This window comes from Anabrus simplex, chromosome 1, assembly GCF_040414725.1.
Source record: "Anabrus simplex isolate iqAnaSimp1 chromosome 1, ASM4041472v1, whole genome shotgun sequence".
NCBI classification, from domain to species: domain Eukaryota; kingdom Metazoa; phylum Arthropoda; class Insecta; order Orthoptera; family Tettigoniidae; genus Anabrus; species Anabrus simplex.
In genome coordinates this window covers 1,086,845,456-1,086,861,607 of record NC_090265.1, presented here as the reverse complement: position 1 = coordinate 1,086,861,607, position 16,152 = coordinate 1,086,845,456, and the positions used below count along the sequence as shown (strand labels likewise).

At 42.0% G+C, this 16,152-nt stretch overlaps 1 protein-coding gene across 1 annotated transcript in view; it reads left to right on the top strand.

Annotated features, from left to right (window-relative positions):
• The window catches only part of LOC136858108 (C3 and PZP-like alpha-2-macroglobulin domain-containing protein 8), a 589,070-nt gene that overhangs the window by 472,976 nt on the left and 99,942 nt on the right, over positions 1 to 16,152 (top strand). Inside the window, exon 10 of the mRNA XM_067137410.2 lies at positions 710 to 901. Coding sequence (XP_066993511.2) covers positions 710 to 901 — 192 coding nt within the window. The remainder of the gene's footprint in view (positions 1 to 709; positions 902 to 16,152) is intronic.

Sequence of the window (16,152 nt, the reverse complement as noted above, 5' to 3'; positions counted from 1 at the left end):
TTCTTTAACACCTAGGATATCATACGAAATTTGAACTTCGCTATTCAAATGGTTTCGTATAAATGCATATTTTTGTCATCATACTCTCACCCCCCCCCCCCCCGAATAAAAACCCTTGCGGGTGTACTGCATTGTTATTGTTTATTTAAATCTAAGGCAGAATTTTATGTTTATAGAGGGCAGCACAGATCTCTGATAAAAATAGACATAAAACCTCCATTAGCTCCATTATTACTTAGGCCTAGTATATGTACTAAGCTTGTATAATTCGATTAGTAATTTGAGAGGCTTAAATCTTTTAAAAAATAGGCATTCAACGTGCGCAAGAATACGTAGGTACCATTAATGCTTTACAGTCTCAAAAATGTTCCACAAGTTGTATACTAAGTTTATTTCTGTTAAACCCCTAAATTTTACAAATAAATAGTTTTCGCAATAAAGAAGAGAAATTGGAAATTCGAAGAATACCAAAAGAGCGTTTCCCGAACGTGGCATACCTCAAATACTATAGATTTCTGGAGCCATCGATTCCACAGCCTTAAACCTGGGAGATGAGCACCTAATATTCGTTCCTGTACAGAGAATTTGTCTAGTTATTCCGTGCCATCTGTCCTCTGGATGCTATTGCTCTCATAGTAGTAAATTATGATATCTTGACGGGAAAAAATAGGTTTCTAATGTACTGCATGTATTCGTTTATTACCTACAGCCACCGCCGGGCAGCGACTTCCAGAGAGCTCGACTTCCTGGAGGCAGGTGTTGCCTTCTTCCAACGACAGTGTCAACGCCGTCGAGAATCACACTCCTTCCTCTACCGGCGAGAAGGAGCTCAATGGCACCGTAGTGTGGTAGGAGGAGCTGGTCTCGATCAGCTCTGGCTATGGCGGTGCTTCAACTACAGGTAAGCTGTAACCTCAAATAAGAGAAAATAATATCTGCCACAGACGGTAGAGCTCTGGTCTTCTGAACCCAAGTTATTAGAATTCATCCCTGCTCAGCCCGGAGGTAGGCTATTTGAAGGTACTCGGTAGATTTATCACCACGTAAAATAACTCCTGAGGGACAACATTCCGGCTTCTCTGTGGCTCTAAAAACCGCTAAGTTTGTTAGTGGGATGTGAAACTAATATTACTTTATTTTCATCCCGAATTTAATAGAGGCCGGCGCTTGGTATTGAACCCTTTGCCATCCCAAATGATAGAAAATTACCTGTTCTATTGTATGTTTCGTGCATGGTAGTTGATACTCTTGTCTCAAGGTATGTTGATGGCTCTTCATCACTTGGTGACATGACTTTAAGGTGACAAGATAACCTATCTATGGTAAATCAAAGGCATATGTAAACTAAATGTATTTATTGAAGAATAGGAGTAAGAATTATATCGAGGAAACAAATAGGCCATGACTGAAAATATGGAGTCAGTGACCTTAATGATGAACAGCTAGACGATTCAGGGTATGTTACGCCTTTACAATCTGCCTGAAGAGCTGTCACTTAACGAAACCACTTTCAGCACTAACCATACGTCAGCAACGACAACAACATGGACGCACCAATATTCGGTTCGGTAAAAAACTGCCAGTTAAGCTGCAATTTCTGGAAATTCTAAACATCACAAGCTGATTTCCAGACATTCTCTTTTTTGTCTACAAGCTGGCAATCCCGTAGGATGAGCGATATGCACCCTTAATTGAACTGAGTAACCTTCAGTCACCACTAGGAAAAAATCGTCGACACCCCTTAATGTGAAATTAAAGTAAATATCCATGGTTGATGACCATGATGTCCCCTCACTGAAGTTGAATTAAAAGTGGTTGATGACCCTAATTACCTTTCAGTGAAATTATGTTGAGTTAATGTGGTCGATGACCACAGTGACCAAATATGCACTGAAATAAAATTAAATAAACATTACTGATGGCCAGCGTGTCCTTCCAAAGCAAAAGCACGGTATGATAATCCTACTTAAGTTACGTTAATTAAGTTTCAAATACCATAAAATACCTTCAGAAAATGCAAAACTAATAAATGGGTTAAATGTTAACCAACAACAACAATTACGCCTGCCTTCCAGGTTCAAGTGACTACTTGAACCTAAGTTAGCACACGCACAATGTTCTGAACTTAACTGCTGAACAAACATTCAGACACCTGATAGGTGGAAAACAAATAACTGCCCGGATTACCTAGTGGTTTTGACAACTGAATTTGCATCCGTTACATAAACACCACTTACCACCGACGTTTATTATCTCCAAGCAAATATTTTCGGAACTTGATCCGAATCGAAGATCTTGGCAAGAAATCCTGTGCCACTACGTGGTAAATATAAATAAACCTTGTCATCATCATCCTTGGTTGCGATAACCTTCAATCAGAAATATAATCGTGACCCAACTCATGGACACCCTAGTTATGACACGAACGCCATACGACAATAAAATAACCTTGAAGAAAATAATGAGACGTGCAAAAAAAATCCATTAACTATTTACAACAGGTCAGAATCATCACTTTCCCAGTCCTATCTACGGCCCAACTATCTCATGGATTCATCCTTATGTAGGCCATTAGCCATTACCCGTGAAGCAACGCTCCAATAATCCTACACTATCAAACTACTGTAAATACGACTAACTAACCCCATGGCACTACAGCCCTTGAAAGGCCTTGGCCTACCAAGCAACCGCTGCTCAACCCGAAGGCCTGCAGATTACGAGATGTCGTGTGGTTAGCACAACGAATCCTCTCGTCCGTTATTCTTGGCTTTCTAGACCGGAACCGCTATCTCACCGTCAGATAGCTCCTCAATTGTAATCACGTAGCCTGAGTGGGCCTCGAACCAGCCCTCAGATCCAGGTAAAAATCCTTGACCCCGCCGGGAATCGAACCCGGGGCCTCCAGGTAAGAGGCATGCACACTACCCCTAAACCACGGGGCCGGCGAAAATACGACTACAAATACTAAATAGAACGTTCTCCTATTATTTGCACACTTCTATTCGCATTATACAAAAGCGATATTCATAAAGAAAACATGAATTGCTATTAAATTAAGAGGTAAGTAAACTATTCCGGTCAAACTCTTTAAACTCGTTAAACTCAAATGCAAACTCTCCATCCAGGTCATTGGACTCGGAACGTGAACTATCTCGGCCTGATACCCGTGGCTACCATCATATCACATTGAATTGCCTCGGGAATGAAAAGTGATCCAAATGATATCTGTAATATAATTCAGACAAGACTGCCTTCAATGTCTTGCTTTTAATTTCAACTAGGGTGACCCTTTTGCTCAACGCAGCGTGCATATTTGTTCACCAACAAGAGCTGTCTATCTGAAGACCCTCTTGTCTCAATGCTGAGCTCAATTTACATGTATGCGGTTCAAACATATTTAGCACCAAATACTGGGGTCTAATATCCATCTCTTTTAACCTGTAACAACCTACTAAGACTAGTAGAATGCGTAACATGCCATCTCGAATTACACATTTTCACTTCAGTTAAATAACCGCCTTTCCCCTTCTTGTTGACTCACACAGCATCAGAATTAGGGTCATTCTCACATGTCAACAAACACTGCCCTAGGGTTTTCTCCTCAGGTTTTCCACAAAATCCCGGTACCAATAGATCTCCTCTGGTATCATCACCAGGAATACACTTCTGGATTCACCTACAGAATCACTTCACAAAAGAACAACATTAGGCTACGTCTCATGGTCTCACATACATTGACAACATTTCTTTCTCCACGAATCAGCTTCGAACAGATAAGAACGTCTCTCCATTTCTCCTTTTGATATCACGGCACTCCAGATATAAATATGGTATTTTCCTTCCAACGCAAAATCTCAAGTCTCATCAGATTGAACCCTGGTACTTCGCCTCGCCACTGAAATTTTCTTGATGACTTCTCTCCAGCTAATTAATGTATACATGGGCCTAAATCGTGGCATGCCTCATTCCCCAATAGAATAAATATTAATACGGCCGTTATTAATATTCATCATCATCATCATCATCATCATCATCATCATCATCATCATCATCATCTGTTTACCCTCCGGGTTCGGTTTTTCCCTCGGACTTAGCGAGGGATCCCACCTCTACCGCCTCAAGGGCAGTGTCCTGGAGCTTCAGACTCTTGGTCGGGGTATACAACTGAGGAGTAAGACCAGTACCTCACCCAGGCGGCCTCACCTGCTATGCTGAACAGGGGCCTTGTGGAGGGATGGGAAGATTGGAAGGGATAGGCAAGGAAGAGGGAAGGAAGCGGCCGTGGCCTTAAGTTAGGCACCATCCCGGCATTCGCCTGGAGGAGAAGTGGGAAACCACGGAAAACCACTTCCAGGATGGCTGAGGTGGGAATCGAACCCACCTCTACTCAGTTGACCTCCCGAGGCTGAGTGGACCCCGTTCCAGCCCTCGTGCCACTTTTCAAATTTCGTGGCAGAGCCGGGAATCGAACCCGGGCCTCCGGGGGTGGCAGCTAATCACACTAACCACTACACCACAGAGGCGGACATTAATATTATTACTATGGTAATTTAACCCAAAATTTTGACTTGCTCACGCAGGTGCCTAATTCTGTATCCAAACATGAAATACCTCACTCTGACACGTTCACACCCCTCTTATACATCACATACAAAAAACACCCTAACTTCCACAATACGCCTGTGAATCTACGCTCTGCAGCGTCTAATAACACAACAATGAAATAGAAAAATGAACGGACTTCATTATCTCCCACGAAAATTTCATAGATAACTCACAAAACATTATTACATCTCCCAATGACATCTCAAGACACATCATCATCATCATCATCATCATCATCATTATCTGTTTTCCCTCCAGGTTCGGCTTTTCCCTTGGACTCAGCGAGGGTTCCCACCTCTACCGCCTCAAGGGCAGTGTCCTGGAGCTTCAGACTCTTGGTCGGGGGATACAACTGGGGAGAATGACCAGTACCTCGCCCAGGTGGCCTCACCTGCTATGCTGAACAGGGGCCTTGTGGAGGGATGGGAAGATTGGAAGGGATAGACAAGGAAGAGGGAAGGAAGCGGCCGCGGCCTTAAGTTAGGTACCATCCCGGCATTCGCCTGGAGGAGAAGTGGGGAAACCACGGAAAACCACTTCGAGGATGGCTGAGGTGGGAATCGAACCCACCTCTACTCAGTTGACCTCCCGAAGCTGAGTGGACCCCGTTCCAGCCCTCGTACCACTTTTCAAATTTTCGTGGCAGAGCCGGGAATCGAACCCGAACCTCCGGGGTGGGAGCTAATCACGCTAACCACTACACCACAGAGGCGGACCTCAAGACACATCCTAAACAAAACAAAAATCTGCCCATGAGTTGTCCACGATATTCAAAATTAACTGCATACCATGGTAAAAATCCCACACACCTAAATATGAATCGGACAAATTTTGCCCTCACACAGACGGAATGAAGACATAGTTTATCACAGGACTCAGGCTTAATGAACATACCTGAAGGAGTACTAATGTCCGCTTCCATTTCGTACACCAGCTGCCTTAATTAATTAACAAGCCATTTCAACCATATTCATCCTTTCATTGATAACTTCCGGGAAAATCAGAGGCTTCAAACATCTCCTTTTACATATGATTTTTTCCCTTGCCGTATGGCTTATACTTAAGGACCTGTAAGAGAACATAAAGAAAAATACAGTTGAACACACGATAGACAATAAGTTTACTGACTTCAATAACCTTCTTGGCTCAGCCAAAAGAATATGGTTCGCAAATGACAAACAAACGGAAGAATGCAATGGCCGTTACAACGGAGCAAATGACAATGTCTATCGTATTCATTTCTCTCTCGCATTCCTTCTGAGTATAAATGGAAAGCAGATAATTTACAACAGTGTCTACTCTACTATTTAAAGATCACTTTGCATCGAAAAACAAACAACTTATTTTAAATACAACTGATACTTGATGTTTTGAGACAACCTCGCCTCAAAGGCTAAATTTGCACTGTTGCCACCTTAGGTGATTGAATAATGTTTGGAGCGTCCTCTGAGCGACTATGGGTTAACGTGTTCCTCCATCAAAATCTCCCCCATTAATGATGTCAACTAGAACGCTTGCTGTTGGACTCCTGTGGGGCAATACTTATAACTTTACCACTTCGTTGAGGGAGTCTAGGATGTGAAATGCAATCAAAACGCACATAAAAGATCACTGGCGCCTCTGTGGTGTAGTGGTTAGCGTGATTAGCTGCCACTCGCGGAGGCCCGGATTCGATTCCCGGCTCTGCCATGAAATTTTAAAATTGGTATGAGGGCTGGAACGGGGTCCATTCAGCCTCGGAAGGTCAACTGAGTAGAGGTGGTCAACTGAGCAGAGGTGGGTTCGATTCCCACCTCAGCCATCCTCGAAGTGGTTTTCTGTGGTTTCCCATTTCTCCTCCAGGCAAATGCCGGGATGGTACCTACCTAACTTAAGGCCACGGCCTCTTACTTCCCTCTTCCCTGTCTATCCCTTCCACTCTTCCCATCCTCATCACAAGGTCTCTGTTCAGCACAGCAGGTGAAGCAGCCTGGGCGAGGAACTGGTCCTCCTCCCCAGCTGTATCCCCGACCTAAAGTCTCACGCTCCAGGACACCGCCTTTGAGATGGTAGAGGTGGGATCCCTCGCTGAGTTCGAGGGAAAAACCAACCATGGAGGGTAAACAGATTAAAAAGAAGAATACCACTTATTATAAATTACCAGTTCTTCTAATAGTCCGCTTTTTGGACGTGTAGTTAATGATGGTAAAATTCACATTGTGTATCCCCACTATACACGTGTATCGAAAAGTTCTCCCTTCCATTTTTTTGAAATTGTCTCGACGTGTCAAGGCCAGACACAGCCACGTCGCTTTGAAACTACCAAAATGACGCTCTCCCGAGACCGATACATTAAAGTAAATAAATGTGTCATTTCCTGGGACATCTAAATGATGGGTTCAGTATGAATGTTGCCACTTTTATTTGGCCCGATGCGCCTCCTTACGCTAATCCTAGGTGGAGGGATGTATTCACTTTTGGTGTTTTTCTAGTTGTTTTTAGTGTGATGTGTTGTACTTAGATGACAAATGTATTAAGATGAAAACAAACAGCGAGTCCCCGAGCCATAGGAATTAACCATATGCAGTTAAATTCCCTGGCGCAGCCGGTAATCGAACCCGGGGCCTCTGACCAATACTCTGACCATTCGGCCAAGGAGCCATAAAAACTGCCGATCCCGTGGCTATGATCACGATATCAACAGTCAGGTAAAATTACAAGCCTGCTTATATTTTACCGTGACTTGAAATTGGATTTGCAGTTTATAAGAGACATAAGGAGTTCTTGAAGTGTCGGAAATTAGTCACAAAGAGTTGTATTTCAACACATTTAAACTCCGATCGAGTCCACCAATATAGAATGTCATCTCGACTAGTCGAAACATTTACTCCAGTCAATACTGAAATTTTCATAACCGAAAGAAAAAACTGTCAACGTATCAGGTCATGTTCGGTGGGGGAGAAGGGTCATTGAACTTAACTACTATTGTTTATTTCAGGCAGTACCCGAGGAGGGGTATTTAATTCCCTGTACCCCCTCCCCCAGGAAAAAGTAATTTTCAAATCTTTTTATTTGAATTCTGATGTTATAACAAGAATGATAATTATTGGAAAGTTGTTCCTTGCAGGCAATTATATTTTTTCCGTTCGTCATTACACAGTTGAATATAAATACTAATAACAAGTGGGCACTTCGAACTAGGCGCAATTTCACTGAATCCCTACGCGTATTCGATGGAAAAACGAAAAAGTCAATGTGAATTTCGGAAGATCTCTTACCTTGGCCACATCCTTAGAAATGACCGTTACTTCATCTTACAACGGATTGTACAAGGCAAAATACAGGGTCGAAGAGGGTGTCTAGAGGAGGCGAGCATCATAGCTTGGAAACATCAAAGAATGGACTGGAGTTCAGTGTTGAAAGACTTTTCCACCTAGCGAGAGATCGTACTGCCTTCTCCACAGTGATCGCCAACGTCAGCAGGACCTGGTATGGTACTGCGAAGAGAAGAAGGTACTCATCTCTCTCTCTCTCTCCCTTGAGCACGGCTGGTGGCAGACCTTATGAGTTGCAATGTTGGGGAATAATTTACCTGCAACAAATGCTGGATCTTTGCACACATTGTGACCATGGAATCCTATACCGACAAAGAGGGTATAACTGTAAACAAAATTTAACTTAATAAACTAAAAAAAAGATAAAATTGTATAAACATAGAGTGTACTAAATATTGTATAGTCTATATTTTTGTCCTATGTTTGTAGCCCATCCCCAAGGTACGAAATATGCTCCCAGAAGACTTTTTCTTAAATAAATCCTGCTAACTACCAGAGCACTATTTTGGAAAATCATAAGTGAAAAAATAAAAAAGTGAATGAATGAAGCGTGTAACTGACGCTGATGAAAGTAAATGTACCAGCTGGTGAGGCCTATTGCACTCCTCTGGACAATATTATTAATGAATGAAAAATAAAGAGATTGTGGAAAGTGTTGCCGGGATGAGAGATGGCAGGAGAAACCAGAATAAACTTGTTCCAGCTCCGCTTTGTCCAGCACTAATCTCGCGTGGAGTGATCAGTGTTTCAACCATCTGAGCAATGGTAAGAGGCCGACGCTCTATCAACTGTGTCACAGAGGCATCTTGGAAAATATTAATTTAAAATGTTTAAAATGAAAATGCAGATCCATTTAGAAAAGGAAATTATTACAGGATAAAAAAGAAAATTAAACGAAACTCATATCAAAGAAAACTTCTGAGGTTGTATTTTCTCCTCGCTGCTGTTCTTCAATGAGTAGCGTTGATCTGCCAAGTGATCTCCAGAGGTGACTCATTTATCAGCGATGATAACTGCATTCCAAAATCTCAGAGGACGTCCATTGAGTTTAATAGTCATCATAGCCTGCGAAGTGTTTACCAACAAGCTACTTTCGGTTGTTTTGATGCTATGAGCAGCGCTGAAACCTCGTTCACAAGCGGCGGTTGACAAAGGCACTGAACGAATTTTGCGTATTAATCCTTTCAAATGAACCAAATCATTTAGGGTTTTAGAGCCTATTTTATACTCCCTCCATTGCGATACTACAGTATCACCATCCAAACCAAACAACTCAGCTGCTTTGTATACATCAGAATTGCCATGCAAACCACTCATATCACTATTTGTTTCTTTTTCAAACACTGAAAAGCAATTCAGTACTTCACTTGAAGGAAATCTTCTTTCTACTTCGTCTACTAAACCCTGAATTATCTGTCCTCTTACTGTGACAAACTCTCTCTTTTCATCCTCCTCAGAATATCATTTGCAATACGTTAAATACTTTTCCTTAGAAAGAGTCAAATAAACATCGTCTTTCGCACGCATTGTAGAATTAAGCTTGTTTTCGATTTCACCATAACAAACCTATTTCTTTTGCATTGTTGTACTTAGGAGGGACAGTACACACGATACATCTCACATATTTTCTCTGCAACAATTTTCTGTACAGCCCTGCAAATTTACAATGATCTTTACTCAATGCTTCACTGATTTCAGATTCACAGATTAGGTACTCCATGATGCAAGGGAAGTCTTTGAAAACTCCCAATAAACAGTCCTTCTCACTTGAAATCCAACGAACATGGGAAGAGATTTTTGACTTTCAAGAGCCCTTGAAACACCTGCGACTGCCGCAATATGTCTCACTTCAACAGCTGCAGAACGTCTAATGAAAAGTTCATAAAATTCGTCTAGTACGCATTCAAAATTATGAACAGAATTCACAACACTAAAAACTTGTTCTGAAACAAGGTCCATTTTATGAGCCATACAATGCACGCTGATCAAGTGGGGAGATATGCTCCTCCTGATTCTAGCAGCAACACCTTCATTTCGTCCGACTCGTAAACGGTCAGCGTACTGGCCTTCGGTTCAGAGGGTCCCGGGTTCGATTCCCGGCCGGGTCGGGGATTTTAACCTTAATTGGTTAATTCTTACGGCACGGGGGTTGGGTGTATGTGTTGTCTTCATCATCATTTCATCCTCACCACGGCGCGCAGGTCGCCTGCGGCACTCAAATAGAAAGACCTGCACCTGGCAAGCCGAACCCGTCCTGGGATATCCCGGCACTAAAAGCCATACGACATTTCATTATATTTCACCTTCATTTTGGCCGGTAAACACTGCAGCTCCATCCGAACCAAAACCCACAAGTTTATCTCTGAGCATTTCTACATCTACTGTAGATATATCATCTTCAGAAAAGGCCTGGACAATTCTCTCTTCCGGCGACTTAGCATCAGCATTTTGAACAGGTATTGGCTTATAGAAACAGCAGCAAGCGTCATTCTGTTCGTCAACGTATGTAATATACAATATCAAATGATTTTCAGAAAACCTATCCGTAGACTCGGCCACAGAAATTGAAAAACAGTCAGTCACTTTGATAAAATTCACTAATCTTAAACTTAATTGTTCCGCAATAAAATTGGTCATTGCCGCCGCAGTCTTCTCTGTATTATGATGTGTCCCCATGTCTAAGCCATTTGCGATCTGTAGATTTATAAGCTCCGGATGATCACGGAAACTCGACTTTCTTTTCGCCGCAACATAAACTGACCTTAACACTTTAACAGTTGTATCTAACTTTTCTCTCCGACATCCCATGAACAAATCACGAGCACTCTCTGAACACGCTTCTAAAACCTGTTTCTTACATATTTTCATCCTGGTGCACACAGTGAGAATGAAGTACGCTATTTTCGTGTTTATAAACAGCGTCCAGATTCTTCCTTTTATTTTTCCTCATTACATCATTTTTCAAATGTTTAACACACACTACACATATTTACTTGACAGTCTTTCTCATTGGTAGTAAACAGCAACCAGGCTCGATTTTTCTGCCAAGACGTAAAAAATTCTCTGTTGCCACCAGCATTGATGATCCTGGATTTTCTTCATTGCTGCATTCGACATTGTGCTCACTGGCTAAAGGACATTCCGCAGTCACTTCATCACATTTAGGATTTCTATTGGATTTTTTCTGCACATCATATTAATATGTCACTGATTGAACTTGCGTCGTGACTGGTACAGTAGTGACTGTATATTAGCATTACCAGTTTTAAAGAAGCTAGTAATTAAACTATTCTTACTCTTTACAGTGCGCTTCATTTCTAGATTCTCGACCTCGACTGTTCATTACCATGAACAAGCTTGCAGGTTGCAGACTGATGCCAATGGCGTATTTGGTAGCAGTAACTTTAGACAAGTTCATCTAAAATCCAGGCGGGAGGGCTGTTCTACGGAGTAAGAGAGAAGTCCGAAGTCGATGCAGCGAAGGAGAAAGAAGGAAAATCGGCTGATAAGTTTATGAGAGACTGTCCTTTTCCTAAGAAACGCCAGGTGAGGAGCGGTTTGTCCTGAGTTATTGCTTTACTAGTGGAAACTTCCTCTACCAGGGCTAAATACTGACTGAACAAATTTGTCAGTTTGTACACTCCTTAAGTGAGCATTGTTCTATTGGCTACCTATCGGAAACACGCCCTCTCCAAGAAGTGCAGGAGTTGTGTCAGCTCGAGCGACTTATTTTTGCCCGGGTTTCAGATAGTCCTGCCAGAGAGAAACATGAATAATAGGCTGCAGGTAGCGGAGTTGCCACCGCTACGTTTCTTTATTGCTCAATGTCTGGGAGTCATTCTTTTATTTCTATAGTGTGTGCAATATTGTAGGTGTTTTTATGAAAATATGTACAGCAAGAATATTAATTTCAGTAATATGTGTTCTACATTTTCCTCATTATTTTATAATCAAAGATTCTTCCCTGCAAATTTTAGTGGGGGGGGAACCTTTGAGATAAAATTGTCGATGGGGGGAAACGCCCCCCCCCCCCGCGATTTCACACCCTGGACGGCAGTAGTACCGGGCCGGTAGCTTATATCCTTTCCAACAGAACCCATACGACTTAGGTTACTATAGCTCACCTGATAAGAGTAGCCAACACGAAATCGGAAGGTTGTGGATTCAGATCGCTCCGGTGGCGGAAGTGGTCATTTTTGTTCTGCATTTAACACCTCTTCGGTACTTACTACATGTACTGAATACGATCTAATACGTTGAAAGTTTATTTTGATGTCTTCCAGTGTTTAATAACGCCCTGTGTACCAGCTCTTATGACTTAATATTTCGTTTGTAACACAAATTGTATCCGACTGTCTGGACAGATTATTCCCATCATCACAAACTTGAGTCACGTAATTTGAGAATGATATAACGTTCAAAGAATGGCAAGCCATTCCGCTTGCATAAGAAGATAATAAATTTGCGAGATAGAAACAGTGGACGAGAAATAATAGCATCCTTTATTGCAATACAGGCTATGCTATACGAGAAATACCCATTGATTTTAATAGATTTCCCCCTTGTGACATATCACTATACAAATGTTCGATCGATTGAGAGAGAGTGGACGCGAAGGACGAGGTCGGAGAAAGAGCAAGGTAGAAAAATGGCTAACAATAAATCCCATTGCCGCTCCATTTAACGGAGCAATCGTGTAAGGCTGTCTGTGAAATACTCGCTCTTTCTTCTTCATATGAATCCTAAGAGCCAACATTCATCTAGAGTAAGATGTTGGACTGTGGTAGAACTGATACTGGGTATTGCGACATGTAGGCCTACTACGATACGTGAGCTACACTACCTGACAAGAAAAATGATGGACAGAAAATTTCCTAGTCTCCAAAACACGATCAAAAAGAAGGAACACATTATAGATAGTAATACAAAAAGAGCTTCAGAACTTATTTAGAGATGTATTTATTTTGACTATTTAGCGAATAACTTCTTTCTTACTCCGTTTCCCTTCCAGGATTGGTTTTCCCCTCGACTCACCGAGGGATCCAACCTGTACCGCCGCAAGGGGAGTGTCCTGAATCGTCAAATTTGGGTCGGGGGAATATAATTGGGAAAGAGGACCAGTACCTCACCCAAGCTGCCTCACCTGCTATGCTGAACAGGGGCCTTGTAGGGGTATGGGGAGACTGGAAGGGATAGATAAGGAAGAGGGAAGGAAGGAGCCATGGCCTTATGTTAGGTACCATCCCGGCACTTGCCTGGAGGAGAAGTGGGAAACCACGGAAAACCACTTCGACGATGGATGAGGTGGAAATGGAACCCCTTCTACTCAGTTGACCTCCCGAGGCTGAGTGGACCCCGTTCCAGCCTGTGTACCACTTTTTAAATTTCGCGGCTGAGCCAGGAATCGAGCCCGGGCCTCCGGGGGTGGCAGTTAATCACACTAACCATTAAACCACAGAGGCAGAAATGTTATATACTGTTTAATTCTATGGAACTAAACGAGGCCACAGGGCTGGTAATTGTGGAGGCGTTTAGGAAATTCACTGAGGCTTGCAGACTGAACGCTGAAAGACGTAACGGTCTATAATGAAAATGTATGTATGTATGTATGTATGTATGTATGTATGTATGTATGTATGTGTTACGGAGTTATCCGTGGTAGTTAGAGATGAAAGAAGGTGCGGGCGGGAATAGGTCTCAACTTACAAAATTAAAGTTAATTTAAAACTTTAACAAAGGTTATATTTTCTTTTCAAAATCAACAGATAACAACAACAGAGTAACAGGTACCAAGTAGCAGGAAAACAAGTTAAGAAATTACAATTGTTACAAGATTTGGGCTTCGAGCCCCAAGATTAATTTCTGAGCTCTCAGCTCACCACCACAATAGCTGAAGGGCAGAAAACCCCTAAGTACGAGGAGCACTTGCTCCTAATTACAATGTTAAGAGGAAAAGAGCAGACCCGCTCTCAATTTTACAAGCCTATCAAAGGCTACAACAAACTTCATTCCTAACTGCCCTTAAGGCACACATACAGTGAAACAGGGGTATCTTGTACCCAACCTACAGGGCCTTCACATGAAGAAAACAAACTCTGGGTTAATTAAATGGCCCAAAAAAAATTGACTAGAGGCGTAGCTTGCACTCCTACATGAAACTTCTTAAAACCTAGGTGGCACTCGGCCAGTTATACAGGGGCTAATCCCATTCTAGGGAGGTGACTCGTAGAAGAATAATTTATTACACTAAGAAGAGAAGGAAATCGAGTATGAAAACGTAGTCACCTCAAAACAACATGAGTGGGAGCTCGAGAAGGTTAAGCACTCTCTATCCCAAATTGCGGTTAATTTACATGAATATAGTAAGGTTTACATTAAAAAGGATTCGAACCTTCCCCCGCGGGTTAAAACTGCTGAGCTAGCAATAAATGAAGATGTTAACAGGCCATTACCTTGTTGATGAACTGCTGCCCGAAGAAAGAGGCGCTTCCCGCCCCTGCTACATAATCACACACTAAGAGAGATGTTACTGAAGTGGCCCGGAGACAAGAAAATCAGCAGTTTTTATACCCTCGTGGAAAATTCGAGACCTTTCATGAATGATAACAACCTGCCCACAAACTTTTATTGGTCGGCTAAAGATTACAAGTCAAAACTGAAGAAGAAATCTAGGATTGGTGGAAAATTAATTTAGAAAATTTAGGATTGGCTAAATTTAAAACTGGCGGAAAGAGAAGGGTTATACTGCCAACCCAAAAAATGAATGAAAGAAATTTATCAAAGAACAAACTTGTGAATACCAAATTTCTTCAAAAAACAGTTCCTTCACTTCGCACTAGGGTGCATAATTATAGTTCTTAAGTAGTGCCATCTAGGAGAGAATGTCCACACTTCTTGCTACAGAGCAAACAAATACAAATATAGACATAGTTCAGAACACTTCAAAATTTACAGTAGAGACATCTTCCGAGAAACCGTTGAGTTAATACAGACAGTTTGTTAAAGTTCAGGCTTCCTCCTGTAGAGGGATTTCAACTGGCGCAATATTTGAATTTGCGACGCGGAGGTGTACCGCCCGATACAGTATGTATGTATTCCCCTCCAGTTGCATCCCCCAACCCAAAGGCTCAGGCTCCAGGACACTGCCCTTGAGGCGGTAGAGGTGGGATTCCTCGCTGAATCCGAGGGAAAAACCAACCCTGGAGGGTAAACAGATTAAGAAAAAAGAAAAAGAATTTAACGTTCATTTTTCAATGCTTCTCACCAAGGTGGCCTCGGTTCGAATCCCGGGTAAAGCATGTAGGATTTTAGAAATGAAAGTTGACCTTCCACTGGTCTGTATTATAAATAAAACTGTATTAAGAAGTCAAACTGCGAGTTACGCAAGCAGCGTCAATTATTTTCAACTTCGTGCACAAGAATGTCAACAACGACACGCCAATTCCACGTACATTAGCCGGGATTCAGACCATCGCATCCTTGGTGAGATATTCAGTCGGCTATCCCGCTGTTATTCCTCCTAAAGAATTAAAATAAAAAGGTATGTAATGTCGTGAGGTATTCGTATATTTTTGCAATCTGTTTATCGTCGCACTAATACATAAAGGTTATCGGCGACACTTGGATAAAAAGGGGCAATAATTAATAGTCATTACCACTATGGGGCTGGATAGCTGAGTGACATCGTCACTGGTTTCTCATGAGGTGACTTCGGTTCGATTTCTGGGCAGTTAATGCGGGATTATAATAATGCTATTGAATTTACCTCCCTTTAACTACTTTTCGCAGACACCTAGATGCTGCAATTTTTTCCCACATGAGTTTTTGTAACTGCCACTAAATATATCGACACAGGACTGAACAGAGATCGAACTAGCCAACTTGGGCTTAACGTCTGAGCCCCTCAACCTTACATGGGAATTCAGCAATGAAAAGTCACCTCCCAATGGTCCGGATTCCAAACAAAACAGGAACAGTCCCATGGCTATGATCACATATCAAATGTCACGTAAAACAGTAAACTTGCCACTTTAAAGAATATATATTATGTTCTATAATATTATCTTTTCCGGAAATATACGGCAATGTAATCCTTTCAGCACAGGAGAGAGAGATTGTTTTGGGTAGACTGGTACCTCAATGATAATCAACATCATGTGTATGTTACAGTAGCGTAGCCAGGATTTCAGTTAGGGGGGGGCCCATTCATCCAGAATTTTATTTTGATAGGTGT